A 15478-nucleotide genomic window follows, 5' to 3' on the forward strand; every position below is an offset into this window, starting at 1 on the left:
AGACTTTGCCAAAGGGAGAATCTGCCAAAATGCTTGGAGGATGGTACTGCACTTGTTGCTGCCCCTTTCTGCTTTTCTGTTAGGGCAACACTGTCAGATATTATTGTGTGACACAATTGTTCTTAATAGCGCACTCATACTTTTTATAAAACTTTAAAGTGCATTTAATGTATTTTCTCAAGGCAGTCTGTGAAACAGGAGGTTGCATGTATAACATATACATGGGTGTGTCATCAGAAACAGAGCTTGAATAGAGATTTTTTTTCTAAAAGAAATCCTGTGTGTTTAAAATTTGCAAGAACCGTCCTCAAGTGGAGGGGGAATTCCTGATTGAAAGAGTTTGCTTCATCATTAAACTCACTGGTAGTGGGTCTTCATTTAGTGGTAAAACAAGTTGCGGTAAATTCAATGAATTTTGTCGTTTGTCTTGTTTGTTTTGCACTTAATTGCAATTTTAAAAAGTTTTTTTTCAGCAATCTTTTACAAAAACTTTGGATTTATCTGCCAAGACCATGCAATAGAAGCTTACATGCTTTTGTATTCTGGATTGCAGTACAGGTAGAACAAAATCTGTAATTGTATGGAGATAGCAGAAGCTGTGGGAAGCCACATCAGCGGTACTGTTGCTCTAAGCAAAGGATGAGCAACATGTTGGGAAAATTGACTCTTAGCTTTGAAAGCTGTCTAGGTTTGGTTTGGTTTCTTTTCCCAAGTGGTACACAAGGCTAAGCAAACACTGCACAGCAATATAATGTGCAATGTATTTTAAATAAGCATATTTCCAGACTGGTAATAAATAACATAAACATCTTGCTCTTAAAATAAGAGTTTGAAATAAGCTACTGGCCATTCGATCTGTATCAGAGCTATACTAAATACACAGATCAGCAGGAACTCCTTCATGTGCCTTGGAAAGAGAGAGAAGCCATGGGTATTATTTTTCTGGAATAAAAAGTTTGCAGCTGTTCAGGCTGCAGTGTCGATCTGATCTCTGGTTCTGACCCTGCACCATCCAGCCTTTTTCCACCACAGCCAGTGCTCCCAGATGGCCATGAAGTTGACCTTTGAGGGACGTGTCTATTGACTGGTAAATGAGAGAGAGCCCATGTTGTTGTCGGTGAATAACTTCTCATGCAGCCTCAATGTATTCACAGAGACGAGTCTGGCAATGGGGTAATGGCAGAGCCAATTCTCATTCCTGCTTCTATTCAGCTTCTGTTCAAAGAGGAGGAAAAGAGAGACTCTACCAGAGCCCCAGATGAACTTAGTGGAGCTGTACAATGAGATCTTTTGTTCTCTCCCAGGAGTACTACTACATGTTTTGAACGCTTGCTGTCCACTTGTCTTTTGCTACAGTTTAAATTCATTAAAGGATTAAATGGGCTGAAGATAGCAGGCAAACCACAAGAGTATCTCTGCAGCCCCATAGTGCTGTGTGTGAAAACAACATATGGGAAAACATTGTTTAATCAAATTGTTTGTGTTAGTGATAATCTGATCCCTATAGATGAGCCAGATCTGTGGCTTATTTTGGAGCTGGAAAAGGTTTCACATCACATTTTTTGCTGTAAGGCAATTTGCATTTGTTTTGAGGAAGTCAAGCTACTTTGCTTTTAGGTCCCACCAAAAATGTAGATTCACTGTAAACCAGTGCAGGTGATGATGTGATATGTTGTAAATAAACACTGTGAAGAGAGTCTAAGGTCCAGCTAATTTATTGCATGAAATTACTTTCCTCGTGACAGGTTTATGATGTTTGAAGATGCACTGAGTCTGGCCAAGCCAGCTCGGCCTGGTGTCATTATCTCCCACAATCAGCACAAGGCAGTGCTGACATCTGCATCCACATTTTACACTCTTAACGTGGTCATCCTTAGCCTTGTGCTTTCCAGAATGACAACTTTTATGGGAATTCAGCGTGTTTCCCTGCTGTTAGTCACTTGGGGTGATCTTAGGTGGTTTTACTGGGGCCTCTAGTGGTCTCACACTGCATGACTGCTCCAAAGCTGCTGTTCGGGAATGGGGAGCGAGGATTGCTTTCCTCCCTCCCCATGGATAGATTTACCCAGCTACAGGGCAAGGGCAGTGCCATACAGAAAATTTATTCGGCTTCTAGTGGAGCATTTCACACGGAGTTAGAACGGAAAGTACTGAAGGAGCATAAATGGGTGGTAATAAACAGCAGCAGAGCGTGAAGGAGGAGATGAAGGTTAGCCTGAGGAGTCTGTGTTGGGCAGTGTGTCACAGGCTGGTTTCTCCCAGCTGCACAACTCAGATTTTTAGATTAGGAAGTTTTCAGGACCCTGATAAGGACAGAAGGATAGACTGTATTAAGAAAAGTATAGAATTTAGGCAGGAAAGGGCAAAACATTCATGTAACAGCATCAATACTGCCCCCCAAAAAAGGATTTTCTGTGTAAACAAGACAGTTTTGAGCTCTGTGTGAGCTTGAAGGCTTTCACAGGCCATGGTTCTCCTGCCACCAGACAGGGTGTCATGGATGAAAAATTTGGTCCTTTTTGTCAGTACAAATAATCTTTCTTGATGTTGTCTTTGAGCTGTAGTATAAGTTTTAAAATCCCTTTGCAACTAGTTTTACTTGGAAAACCTCTCAAACCAAATCCAGCTCAATGTTATTCTCCTTGTAAAGTTTTTTTTAACACTTCCCTGAGGAAAGACTGTGCAGAGTCCAAAGTGTCTGGCACGGCATAGTGAAATATCATTGTGATAAGAGAAACTTGGGAGTCCTGACTGCACTCAGCTCAGCAGGTCTGAACTAGTGCTCTGTCAGGAAATGCTGCTCCTTTTTGTGACTGTGCTGCAAAGGCCAGGCAGCTCTGGCTCTGGTGAGCGTTTTCCATGGTGCCTGGGTGGCCAGCCCTGCTGACTTGGCGACACTGAGCGTTGTTGTGTCATTGCCACACGGGTATTTTTTTTTTTCTTTCTCCATTTTTTCATTGTATCCTGCTTCTTCCAGGGTGTGCCTGAGTAGTGAGTCAGAGTGAAAAAATAGTGCTCTTGAGCGGTATGCAGGAATGTGGCTTGTTCACATAAAATAAAGGTTGATGCTTCCTCAGTTTAAAAAATGAAATTACTGGCAGTGTTAACTGGAAGTTCCTCTTTAGAAGTGGATGGGGTTTTTTTTGGTTTTTTTTGGTTTTTTTCAATTCAAGCACTGCTCTCGCACTTCCATCTCCAGTTCCACCCATGTCAGTTAAGTGTTGTGGTTTAACCCCAGCTAGCAACCAAGTACCCCATCCAAAGCAGCCCACACCAGCCACTGTGGAGGAAGTTAACTCTGGTGAATCCAGCGTGGTAGGACATGGAACTTGAGTAGGATAACAGTTTGGGGTTTACTTGTTTAGTAGTTGTTTCAAGTATTACTCCTTGCCATTATCAAGTAAGCAGCCTATTCTCCTTATAACCTCCTTCAGCAGGATGGTCTCTGAATTGCATGTACAACTTACTGGGTTATGTGAATTATTTAAGTTTGTTGAAACTTTTCAGCCTTTCTTCTGGCTGAAGTTTTGTGGTTTCCTCAGTTGGAGGAATGATCCTACTAAACTATGAGGTGGTCTGCAGCACTTAATGCTTGCAGTTAATCAGGACCTGGAGGTCTGGGTGAAACAGAACTGCTACTGGGCTGCATGGAAACATTTTAAACTAAACATTTTAAACTGGAAGTCGCTGGAATTAAATCTAATGGTGTTTTCTGAGGTCAGTGGTGAGAGAGCTGTCAGTTGCAATGCAGTCATGTTTGGGTTTTGGGTCTGTATTTTTCTCTTTATTTTGGATATGTTGCCCAGAAAACTCCTTGCTCCTAGGCTAGCCATCTGAAAAGCAGATACAAGTTAAACTTGCAGAAAAATCAAGGAAAAACGAGGTTGCTCTAGTGTGTGTCATCACAAATATCTTTTTGGTGTCTCATCTTGGTTTTCTTACAAGGCTTTGTCTTCCACAGCACTTTCAGTTCATTGGAGGTGCTGCACAAACTAGAATGTCCTCATATGTTTTCATAAAAACCAGTGGAAAAAAATTATATTTGGCCTCTCTTTGCAGAAAATCTTGCTTCGGGGAAGTCAGAATTTAGAAATGTCAGGGGCAAAATATAAATACATGCAAAGTGGAAATAGTCTTTCCTCTTTCACATAACTGCCTAACAGCTGAAAATAGCCTGTGCACAGTTGTGTGTGGCTGTTCAGGGCTCTGCACAGCTCCCAGATACAGCAGGGTGGCCTAGGAGGGCCCAGCCCCACCCAGTTCATAACAAACACCAGCTCACATTTCTTTCTTCCGAGTTCTGCATCTCCATCTGGTCCTGTGCAGGCTCATTGCCAGAGCTGCCCATTTAGGGTTAAAAGAAGACTCTAAACGTCTTGTAAAAACTTAGTGGTGTTTCTGAAAGTAGAGTTTTTTTACTGTAGCATAAATCCACTTACAGCAAACATTCTGTGAGTTGATGTATTGTGTATGAGCTATGAGTACCTGCATAAAATACCAGAGGGAAAACAGGTGGAACTGACCCTTGCCACAGCATATTTTCCATTTTTCATTGGAAGTGAGTGTATCATATTATTGAGATAATCTGGAGATAATTTGAATGAAAAAAATAACAAAAACACAGAACTGTTGTGGAATGCAGTTAAAGTCAGTTTAGCAGAGTAAATATTCACTAGAAAGGGGGAAAAAATGATAACCAACCCCAAACTCTAGCACTGAATTCAGAAAGTAATCACTCCTCAATGAAACTATGTCACATAATTAAATGTTATCTTCTCACTTAGTCTCCTGTTGATTATTTCCTCCTTCAAGTAGTAAGGACCTGATACAGGAGGGCTAAGTATCCACATGTGCCACTGGAATTGGTAACTGAGCTGTTATGTTTGCACTCCTTCAGCACACAGGCTTTATTCACATTGTCTTTTTTCTCATTGGACAGTGAGCACAGGGGAAAACACCTGCTTTTCTTGGCTTGGCATATCCTTTGTGTAAATTAAAGGCTGTCTGGAAGTGTGCAAGAGATGTTTGCATGTGGCATTTGGTGCATGATTCAGGGGTGATTGTGCTGGTGCTGCATTGATATTGTACTGGATGATCTTGAAGGTGTCTTCCAGCCTTGATGATGCTGTGTTTTGTAATAGTGCCATGATTTGCACTTGAAGTTTTCTTCTTAAATGCAGGGAAATGCTTTGCAGTTGAAGATTTATGTAATTTTATTTAAAAATTGGAAAGTAGGGCTAATATGTTACCCAAGTATATTTTGACTTATTTTCCAGTATGATATTTTTTCCACCCCAGAACCCATGCGTTATCCAGATAAGGTATGTTACTTGAACTAGGTTCATACAGGTTTAAGCACATAGTTCTGTGCCCCAGTTCAGGTGAACTCATTCTTCTTTCCCAGTGCTACAAGCTTAAAAACTTCATTAATTTGGAAATAATATGGAAATTAATGAGATGGAACAGCCCTGAGACGGGTTTCAAGAGACAGAAACATTTCATCTTTCCAAAGCCCACCTTGTCTTCCTGCAGGACAACAGTCTCCAGCAGAAAGGTGTCACTCCTTGCTAATTTAGGCTTTGCACTTCCTGGCAAATGGAAAGATGTCCCCAGGTGGAATAGCAGGCCATGCCTTAAAAATCCTAGCAAATCAGCAAGTATTGGAAGGCTGTATCAGCCTGTGGATGCAATACTTGGGCAATCCATTTCCATTACTGCAGGGCTTCCTGAGTTTGATTTTCACTTACTTTGTGTGACCTTGACTAAAAGTTTTCTGTGGGAATACTTCCTGTATTAAGTCCATGCTAAGTAGGAGAGGGGTCTGTAAGTGGCCAGTTTAGTGCATCTTTGCTGGTTAATGTTTGTTGGCAGAGTGGTGGTGGCTGACAGCATCAGCAAAGCCATGATGATGGTGCTGTGTGATGATGCTTGTCCCAAGTCCCAAAGTTATTCATGTGGGACAACTAACCATAGCTGGACATAGAGAGGGAAAAATGGTGTGAGATCAGGGGTACTGCCTAGCGGGGCAGTCATCTTAATTATGCTGCTGCGTTGGTGAAAGGCTGTTGAGCAGCAGTTTGGAGACCACTGTGATAGCTTGGTCATATTTTCATGGAACTCCAGACCTGGGTGGATGGAGACTATAAGATCCGAAGGTACACACTTGGAAGATCAGCTTTGAGAGGGATGAGATTAACTCTCTGGCTTTTTGCATCTTGAGTCACAAGGCACACAGTGCTGAGCACACCAGAAACAGTAAGCAGCAACCTCAAGTGGTGTTCTTGGAAAGGGTTTGTGGTTAAGGGGTTTTTTGGCTAAGATATTTTGGTTTGCTCACTTTGACTCTTTAGCCATCCTTTGACCTGATATTTACATGAACCAAACCATGCTGTTTGTTTTGAAAACTGGAGCAGGTAGGTTGGCTGCTGTCCACAAGGGTTTTCCCCAGAGCAGGAGCCCCAACTTCATTAGAGGCACAGTGTGGCAGCAGAGCCAAGCTGAGCTGAAGTTCTGCACTGCTGTATTCCCTGTGGCTCTCCCAGTGCATGTGTAAAGCTGGTGTGTTTTAAATCCTGCTCCTGGAAATATCTTACTTTGAGTTATCAAATATCAGTGGGATTTGGTCTTTTCAGTCACTCACTATTTTTTAAGAAGTTTTCCTGTACCATGTCTTAATTCTTCCTGGATAAGATTACTTGTGAGACTAATACTGATTCCTCAGTTAGACAACCCAGTGTACGCCTGAGGAGGATGGAGCTGAATTCGGGTTGTATCACACACCACCAGCTCCTGGTCAGTTGTAAACTGCTCACACAGAGAGCACAGAACAGACCTTGTGCACGTTCAAATGAATTCCTCAGCTCCTCTGGAACCTACAGACTTTGATCAGGCCCTAAGTGTGACTGTGTGGCGCATGAAAAAATTCCTTTGCCATAGCTGATGACAGTGATGGGTTTGTGTATACATTTCCCTCCTGTTTTTCAGTTGAAATGGTCAGCATTTGGCATTTTGCTGTCTTTTCTTGGTGAAGGATGTTCCATCCCTACCCAAAGCACCACAAAAGTTAAAAAAAATTACCCAACTGTATATATGAATAACAGAGATTTGTGTCATTGGAAAAGAAAAACAGGGATGGCAGAGCTCATGATGTATTTAATGCAAACACAAGGAGAATCAGGTGTTCAGTGCAAATATACTCTGAAATCATAAACAAATGCTCTGTGTAAATTCTAAGTAAAAACATCAGGTTGGAGAGCAGTTTGGTTCATGGCTGATGTTGAAAAATACAACATGGAATGACTGAGTCAGACAGGCTGATGCTTGGGCATGGGATCATTTGTTTTGTGTGGTTTTGGATTTCAGAAGGAAGGCCTGCCTGCTGCCAGTGGGATATGATTTTTTTAAATTTGATTTTGCACATAGGGTTCTGGAAAGTCAGAAGGGTATTTTGAGGGAGTATTGCCAGGGTGTGATAAGCAAGTAGAATGTTGGGGTGCAGTTTTTAAATCATGTGACAGGAATTTTAGTGTAACTTTCCTTTTTGAGGTTGTTTGAGCATCCTTAATAAAAGGAAGCCCACAGTCCACATGTGACAGTACAACAAAATTTAAAGCAGCTTGGTCATTATTTGCCATTAGATCAGATGCCCATAAAACAGGAATCATGTTCCTTTCTTCCAAGGGAAGAAATGGAATGGTAAAAAGGAAAGGTTCAGGGTATTTGCTAGTGGCATACCTGTTTTGCAGTCATACAATAATACCTGTTGTTCCTGTTGCTCAGGAAGGATGTTGTGCCCTAAACTCATAATTTGTGAAGAAGGAGATGAGAAAGTTCATTTTCAGGCAGTTCTACAGAAGGGAAAGTAATGAAGGATGATGGGTTGTGAATGATGTCAGGCTCTTGATTCTTTGTCTGTAGGGCTGCAGAAATCACTGTAGCTTAGTCCTGCGGCATTTCTTGTTGATTTTGTTCTGCTTGTGAGTTCCCTTTCTTAATAAACATAACATCCTTTTGGCTTTGCTTGTAGATTGCCCTGCATTTCAGGGGATCTCACCTCTTACTATTCAGCAGCTGTTTCCACACAGCTTAGTTCTTCTGCTCTGGACACTGCACAGTAGTTTCTTCCTGCCTTCAGAGTGGCTGTTTCCTTCTTGAGCTCTTCTTCCTCAGACACTTCACGAAGGAATGCAGGAGTACTCTTGACCTGGGTGCAGGCAAATATTTCCTCACTTCCTGAATAGCCTTGCAGTTTGAGCTCTTAAAAGCTCAGGTTGAAGAGGAGCCTCACACTTGGATGTAGGACATCTGCATCCCATATCATGTCTCTTGTGTGCCATGTTGTCCAGGCATTAGGTCTTTGATGCTTACAAGTGCTTTTTTTGCCCAGGAAGAGTGCCCAAACTCTTCTTGCTGTGGCACTCAGACCATCACAGGAATAAGATTTTAATGGTATTTTCTGACTGCTTTTTGAGGGTGTGTCTGCTTGGACCCGTGACTGGTGCAATGAGCTGGAGCTCCTTGTGGCACCAGCAACATGGGAGCTGGGCCAGTGAGTGATTTGGGATTCCAGCATTGCATTAGGGTCTTGTGAGATAGCTGCTTATTGGAGTTAACTCATGGAATTGCACAAATGGCCAAGAAATTGGGTGGGGGTAGAGAAAACAAAAGTTCGAAGTGCCTTAGGTAGGACTGCTTCTTGCAGACTTCATTCTGGGACTTTTACTTCATTCCTTTAAGCAGCATTTTGTGCTGCCACTTGGAGGGATGTTCATATGACAATTTATGGGCCAATTCTCACTCCAGCAGGAAGGAAAGTGGCTATTTGGAAGTAAAGTACAAAGTTTGAAGGCTAAAAATCATTCTCAAAGCAAAATTCTCTTTTTCAGTGTTACCAGCAGAGGAGTTTCAGGCTGCAGTTAAATGGCAACTGCTGATATGTTAGGGATGTGTGCACACGTGTAAACTGGATTTCAGAGCATGTATCAAGTGTTTTGAACTTTAACTACCCTATGTTTGCTTCAGAAAATGGAAAACACTCTTTTGTGAGAAGTAATAAGAAGGTTTATACAGCAAAAGAATGAAAGGAATATTCTTATTAGTAAGAAAGACCTAATTGGCATCTGCCTTTTTTTTTTGTGGGACAGTGTTAAGGGTACTAACTAAAGTGTGTTTTAACTAAGATCTTATAGGTTTGGTTTATAAATTTGTTTGTGCAAAATAACCAACTTAGGTTATTCAAACCTTTTTTTTTTTGGTGACAAAATAAACTACTTCTTTTTGGAATGTGGAAACTAACAGTTTACCAGCATGCTTAAATTTTTTTTCTACTAGTTTGATGCATTTTTTGGTGTTATTTTTATGTCAGTAGAAGTTTATGTATGTCTTTTGCAAATTGAAAAATCTGGAGTTTTTAAAACAGATTTCTTCCTCCCTCATGTTAATTAAACCACTCCTTATTTTATTTGAGCTTCTAGTGGTTTTAATTACTATTATTTTTTTTGTTTTCCAGGTCAGATGTACAGTTGCTTGTAAGTATCATTCAGTTGCTTGCTCTTTGTTTTTTTTAATATAACTCCCTTTGTCTTAGTTAGCTTTAAGAAAGATCAAGCAGTATCAGCAAAGTATTTTTTAAAAAAAAGCTTCCTAGAAAGAATTTAGAAATAGCAGTTAAAAATATATACTCAGTTATTTTAGTAACTGTAATACCTACAATGCATTTAAGGATATGTAAAAATATAAATCTGTATCTAAATCCCTTTGCTCTTCACTTTGTGGAGAGTTCTGGTAAAATCAAGTGCAGGTGTAATGTGCTTAGTAAGATGGGAAAATACACTTAAAGGCAATAAAAACCAAACAAACTCCAAAAACAAGACACACAAAGTGACGCCTTTAAAGAAGTGAAATTCAGTTTAGAGATGCTGTTCTGGCCAAGATAATATGTTTTTATGTGGCAGAAATTTCTGAAAGTGTGTGGAAATAAATTCTACCTTAATACTGAACATCAGATTTAAATGAGTTAGCCTTTAAATTTTAGCGTCTAAGTCAAAGCTTTCTATGCTTTGGCCTATAAAATTGATGTAATGTTTCTGCCTCTAGATATAGAGCCATGTCTTTTCCCTACTGGTTGGAACACATTGTGGGAGTATGAGAGGGGAAGAGGGGAATATTCTTGGTGGGAGAGAAAAAAATTGCTATGCCAGGTTAACCAAAATTTCTGATAATACATGAAGGAAACACACACATGGAGTGTGGCTGCAAGTTGTTTTAACTGCTTTCAAACAAAACTGTACTGAAAAGAGAGGTCATAGTAGCTTTCATCCAAACCATGTGTAGAGTCAGTGGATGGCTGAGATAATGTGACAGTCACTTGAGTCTAGTTCAAATAATCTCACTGAAGTTAAGAGGTAAAACCAGGAAATGTGCAGTGAGGTTTCTGTAGAACTGGGAAAACAGAAGTGACTGTGGGTCTGTGCATGATATCGGTAAGTGACTGTATTTCTGCAAATGGGAAGCTCAGAATTATTGTAAAGACTGAGTTTTGTGTTCTTTCAGGCACTGAGGATTGCAGCTCAAATAATGCAACTGCAGAACCAGCAACCAGTAGTAATGATGATTTATCCGTAAACTCTGCCAGTGGGAACAGAACCTCTGCAGGTGGAAGAGTGGTTGGGGCTGCATCACTAGCTGATGAGACAAGAGGTGATCTAAACACTGTAACACATTTGTGGTTTGGAATGTGACTGGGATGTGAATTTTTGGGGTGTTTTTCACTTCTATATCATGATTACACTAGTTCAGCATTGCAGGGGCATGAATCCAACTGCTTTACTGCAGTAGAGAATGAGGCCAAGAAATGCATCTGCACACCTGACTGGGAGTGCAGTTTCATGCTGTGATTGCAGCATAGCCTTGGAATAGTTTTATCCATGTTAGACTGAGACTCCCTTCCCTCCCTTCCCTATGGCTTTTTAGGTTACAGGTTAATAGTTCAACTCACTGTGACATAGAGATTTGAAATGCATAAGTGATGGGGTACAGCTGAAGTCCTCTGCCTAGTAGAGAACATTTTATGTCACATATACAGGACAGATGTGGGAATCTTGCAGCTAGAAAGGCTCCTCTCTTTGGAATATCCAGTTAAGGAAAGAAATGTCAGCATGTTGTGTGTCCCAGTCTTTGTCAGCACACTGCGTAAAGCTCACAGCTGAGGCAGCACAGAAATCACTGCTGCTCCTAGACAGCTTTACTGCTAGAGGTGAAGTGAAGCTTGAGGAGTTGCAGTAGACAGCAGAGCTTGCAAGTGTGCCTTGCAGTAGAGAAAGGTGGCTTGATTGTTTTCTCAGGCTGATTTCTGTTTTACAGAGACTGGATATAGCAGGGAGGACAGCACTATATGTGTTTGTTTGTCAGCAAATATTCTTGTAAGTTTAAAATATTTTTCTCTTTTCGTAGGATCCAGCCTGATTTATAACCTCACAGCAGAATCCATTGGTGTGAATTCTGTCATCTTAATATGGATGGTGAATAACAGTGGTGATGGCCAATACACATACAGGATAGAGGGTTTAAATTGTAGAGATAATACAACTCTGAAGAATGAGACCAATGACAACAGAGCAGAAATTACTGGGTTAATCCCTGGGACACCATACAACTTCACAGTATTTGCTGTAGTAGCAGCTAAAAATGATACAGAAGAAGAGGGAAGTCTCATAGACCTGTATACAAGTAAGTCACAGTTTTTTGCATTCTTGTTGCTGATGGTCTGTGCTTTGCTGTGCAAGACAGGACTCTTCCCACCTGCCTGAGGCTATGAACTTAATAGCAGCCTTACCTGGGCCAGATACTAGGAATGTATAGAAGAAACATAGCCTTGATTTATATATTTACTTATTAAACACCAAACTCCCTCTAACCTCCCACCATAAACCAAAAAATCCTCCACAACAGCTACTAAACCGAAAACCAACCAATAAACCAAACTGAAATTGCCTACATTGGCAACCATACCCTTCCCTTTCCTGTCCACCTCTCTGGATTGCCTGGGACCTCTGCTTCAATGATGACCAAAGCTTCTCCTTTGGAGTGTCAAAGGGAGGCAGATGCCACTGAGCATGGCTTGTCTTCAGTTCTCTCTTAGCTGCCCAGTGGTGCAACAGCCTCCAGGAATGCCTGGTGATGTTCTTGGGGTGCTCTTGCACTCTGGACCATGAGTGGTGTGAGGGAAGTGAAGCCCTGGTGTGGCTGTGTTCCTTGTTTCCATGTCTGTGAGCAGCTGTTCTTGCAGGCTAACGAGTTGTTGCTTTGTCTTTCACAGGGCCCAGCCGGGTTCTCGATCTTGAGGCAGAATCCATTGGTGTGACTAATGTCACCTTAAAATGGGTGGTGAATGACAGCGCTGCTGACACCTACACATACAGGATAGAGGTTGTCAATGGTACATTTGTGAAGAATGTGACATTCAATGAACCCAAAGCAAAAATTACTTGGTTAATCCCTGGGACACTGTACAACTTCACAGTATTTGCTGTAGCAGCTGATAATAAGACAGAAGGAGAAGGAAGTCCCATAGACCTGTATACAAGTAAGTCACAAGTTTTTTGCATCCCTATTGCTAGTGGTCTGTGCTTTACTGTGCAAGACAGGGCTCTGCCCACCTGCCTGATGTTGTAATTTAATAGGAGCCTTACCTGCTAAAAATGAGTGCTTCATGCATAGGAGAAGCATAGCCTTGATTCACAGCATCTGCTGTAGCAGCTGATAATGAGACAGAAGGAGAAGGAAGGTCCACAGACCTGTATACAAGTAAGGAAATGGTGGACAGCTCAGAGCTCTTCCTAACTGCTTGAGGGCTAAAGCGTAAAGTTGTTGTGTATATAGATCTGATGTCTTGTTACTGTAGCCTAGTTTGGAATGTCTAGTAAGCAGTGTGCTTCTTTAGGTGCGGAAGAAATACATCTTTGGTTTTAAAAAGAAAATCCAGGCAAACTTAATCCACTCTGCTTCCTCTCCATGTTTGTCCTCATATCTCTTCATGTGGGAGATAATTTCTTGTCACAAATAGTGAGCCAGCTAGGAAGGATGCCCTCCTAGAGTTGGTGTTTTTTAATAGAGTTAGACTCATGGGACATGGTAGGTGGCTGGCTTGGCTACCATGATCATTAAATGACTAAGTTTCAAATTTACAGTGTGATGAATAATAAGAAACAGTAGAGTTGCTCTCCTGGAGTCCAGGAAAGTTTAAGCTGTTCAGGGTACTACTTAGCAGCCTACCCTGGGAATCTGCTTTTGAGGGCTTAGGAATCCACATGTGCTGTTCAGTTTTTGAAAACCATCTTTTAGAAGCACAGGAACAGGCAGTTTCACTATGTCAAAAGTTAAGTAATAGAGGCAGAAAACCAGCTTTGGTGAACAAGGAGCTCCTGGTGGAACTCCAGAGGACGAAGAAATTGTATGAGCTTTGAAAGTGAGGTCAGGCCTCTCAGGGGTCTTACAGAGCTGTGGTTTGTCTATGCATGAAGAAGACACCAGGGCCAGAGCTCAGTCACAGTTGAAACTGGCCAGTGCTCTTTCAGATAACAAGAAAGGGTTTTTGAAGTACATTAATAGCAAGGGGGAGGTCTAAAGAAATCATTGGACTGATCCTTGTTGAAGATGGTCACCTGGATAATAGGGATGAAGGAGATGCAGAGGCATTCCATGTGTTTTGTAGCTCAATTTTTGGTGATACTGATAGACCTTGGTGTGCCCAATCCCCAGAGCTGGAGGCCATGAGAGCTGGGACAGTGGCTTTCCCCTTGTGGACACTGGAACTGTGATGGACCACTAGTATCAGATGAAAGTTCACAAGTCCATGGGGCCTGTTGGGATTCATCCCTGAGTGCAGAAAGATCTCACTCTCCATCAACTACCAAAGGCCTTGGGAGCTGGGGAGGTCTCTGCCGGCCACTGCTATTCCTGTTTACCAGGAGGGTGGGAGGAAAGACCCAGGAACCTGCAGGTCTGCTGGACCAACCTCAGTTCCTGGAAAAATTATGGAGGAGATTGTACTGAGTACTGTTAAAAGGTATTTTAAGAATAATGCAGTCATCAGGTGCCATCAACATGGGTCACAAAGGGAAAGTCCCATTTAATCAATTTCATCTTTTTACCTTACCTGTGTGGTAAAGTCACCCACCTGGAGGGGAAGGGAAGGTGGTGAATGTAGTTTTTCTGCATTTTACTGAGATTTTTTGCTTCTGTCCCTCACAGCATCCTTCTGGACAAGTTGTCCAGCTGTGGGATGAGGGGGTTCATGGTGCACTGGGTGTGGAGCTGGCTGCAGGGCAGAGCTCCCGGGGTTCCAGAGAGTGGGACTGTGTCTGGCAGCTGAGCAGCCACCAGTGCTGTCCTCAGGGCTCAGTCCTAGGGCTGCTCAACATATTTATCAAGGTATGGATGCAGGAGTTGAATGCATACTGGGTACGGTTCTAGGCCCTGCAATTGAAGAAGGATGTGAAGGTCCTGGAATGCCTGTAGAAGAGGGCAAGAAAGCTGGTGCAAGGGCTAAAGTGCCTGTCCTGTAAGGAGCAGCTGAGGGCTTTGAGCTTATCTAGTTTGGACAAAAGGAGGCAGAGGGGTGACTTCATTGTTCTCCTCAGCTTCCTGAGGAGGGGAAATGCAAGGGGACAGACTGATCTCTATTCTCTGGTGTCCAGGGAGATGATGAGTGGGAGTAGTTCAAAGCAGCTTTAGGGAAGGTTTAGGCTTGACATTAGGAAAGCATTGCTGTACTGACAGAGGGTTCAAACACTGCAATAGGCTTCCTAGAGAGGTGGTCAGTGCCCCAAGCCCTTCTGTGTTTGAGGCCTTTGGACAATATGTTCAGTAATACCCTTTAACTTTTGGTGAGGCATGGGGTGGTCAGGTAGATGGATGAGGGTAGTTATAGGTCTCTCCTAAGTATATATTCCATTCCACTCTATCACTTTCCTGCCCACCTCTGGATTCCCAAGGGAAGCCTTAGGAGTTCAATCACTGAAATGGCCTGTGCTTATGTCTTGGGGTGTCAAAGGGAGATTAATGCCTCTCAGAATGATTTGTCTTCAGTTCTCTTTTAGCTGCCCAGTGAAGGCCTGGTGTGGCTGTTTTCCTTGTGTCCATATCTGTAAGCAGCTCTTCTTGCAGACTGACAGGTTGTTGTCTTGCCTTTCACAGGGCCCAGCCAAGTTCATGATCTCAAGGCAGAATCCATTGGTGTGACTAATGTCACCTTAAAATGGGTGGTGAATGACAGTGCTGCTGACACCTACACGTACAGGATAGAGGTTGTCAATGATACATTTGTGCAGAATGTGACATCCAGTGAACCCAGAGCAGAAATTACTGACTTAATCCCTGGGACACACTACAACTTCACGGTATTTGCTGTAGTAGCAGCTAAAAATGATACAGAAGGAGAGGGAAGTCTCATAGACCTGTATACAAGTAAGTCACAGTT

At 42.2% G+C, this 15478-nt stretch overlaps 1 protein-coding gene across 2 annotated transcripts in view; it reads left to right on the forward strand.

Moving 5' to 3' along the window:
- Positions 1-15478, forward strand: part of LOC134419438 (receptor-type tyrosine-protein phosphatase eta-like) — a 74348-nt gene that overhangs the window by 36888 nt on the left and 21982 nt on the right. For both annotated transcript variants that reach the window (XM_063158620.1, XM_063158621.1), the window contains exons 2-6: positions 9509-9527; positions 10552-10698; positions 11452-11727; positions 12317-12583; positions 15196-15465. In XM_063158620.1, coding sequence (XP_063014690.1) covers positions 9509-9527; positions 10552-10698; positions 11452-11727; positions 12317-12583; positions 15196-15465 — 979 coding nt within the window. The remainder of the gene's footprint in view (positions 1-9508; positions 9528-10551; positions 10699-11451; positions 11728-12316; positions 12584-15195; positions 15466-15478) is intronic.

Source organism: Melospiza melodia, chromosome 6, assembly GCF_035770615.1.
Source record: "Melospiza melodia melodia isolate bMelMel2 chromosome 6, bMelMel2.pri, whole genome shotgun sequence".
NCBI lineage: Eukaryota > Metazoa > Chordata > Aves > Passeriformes > Passerellidae > Melospiza > Melospiza melodia.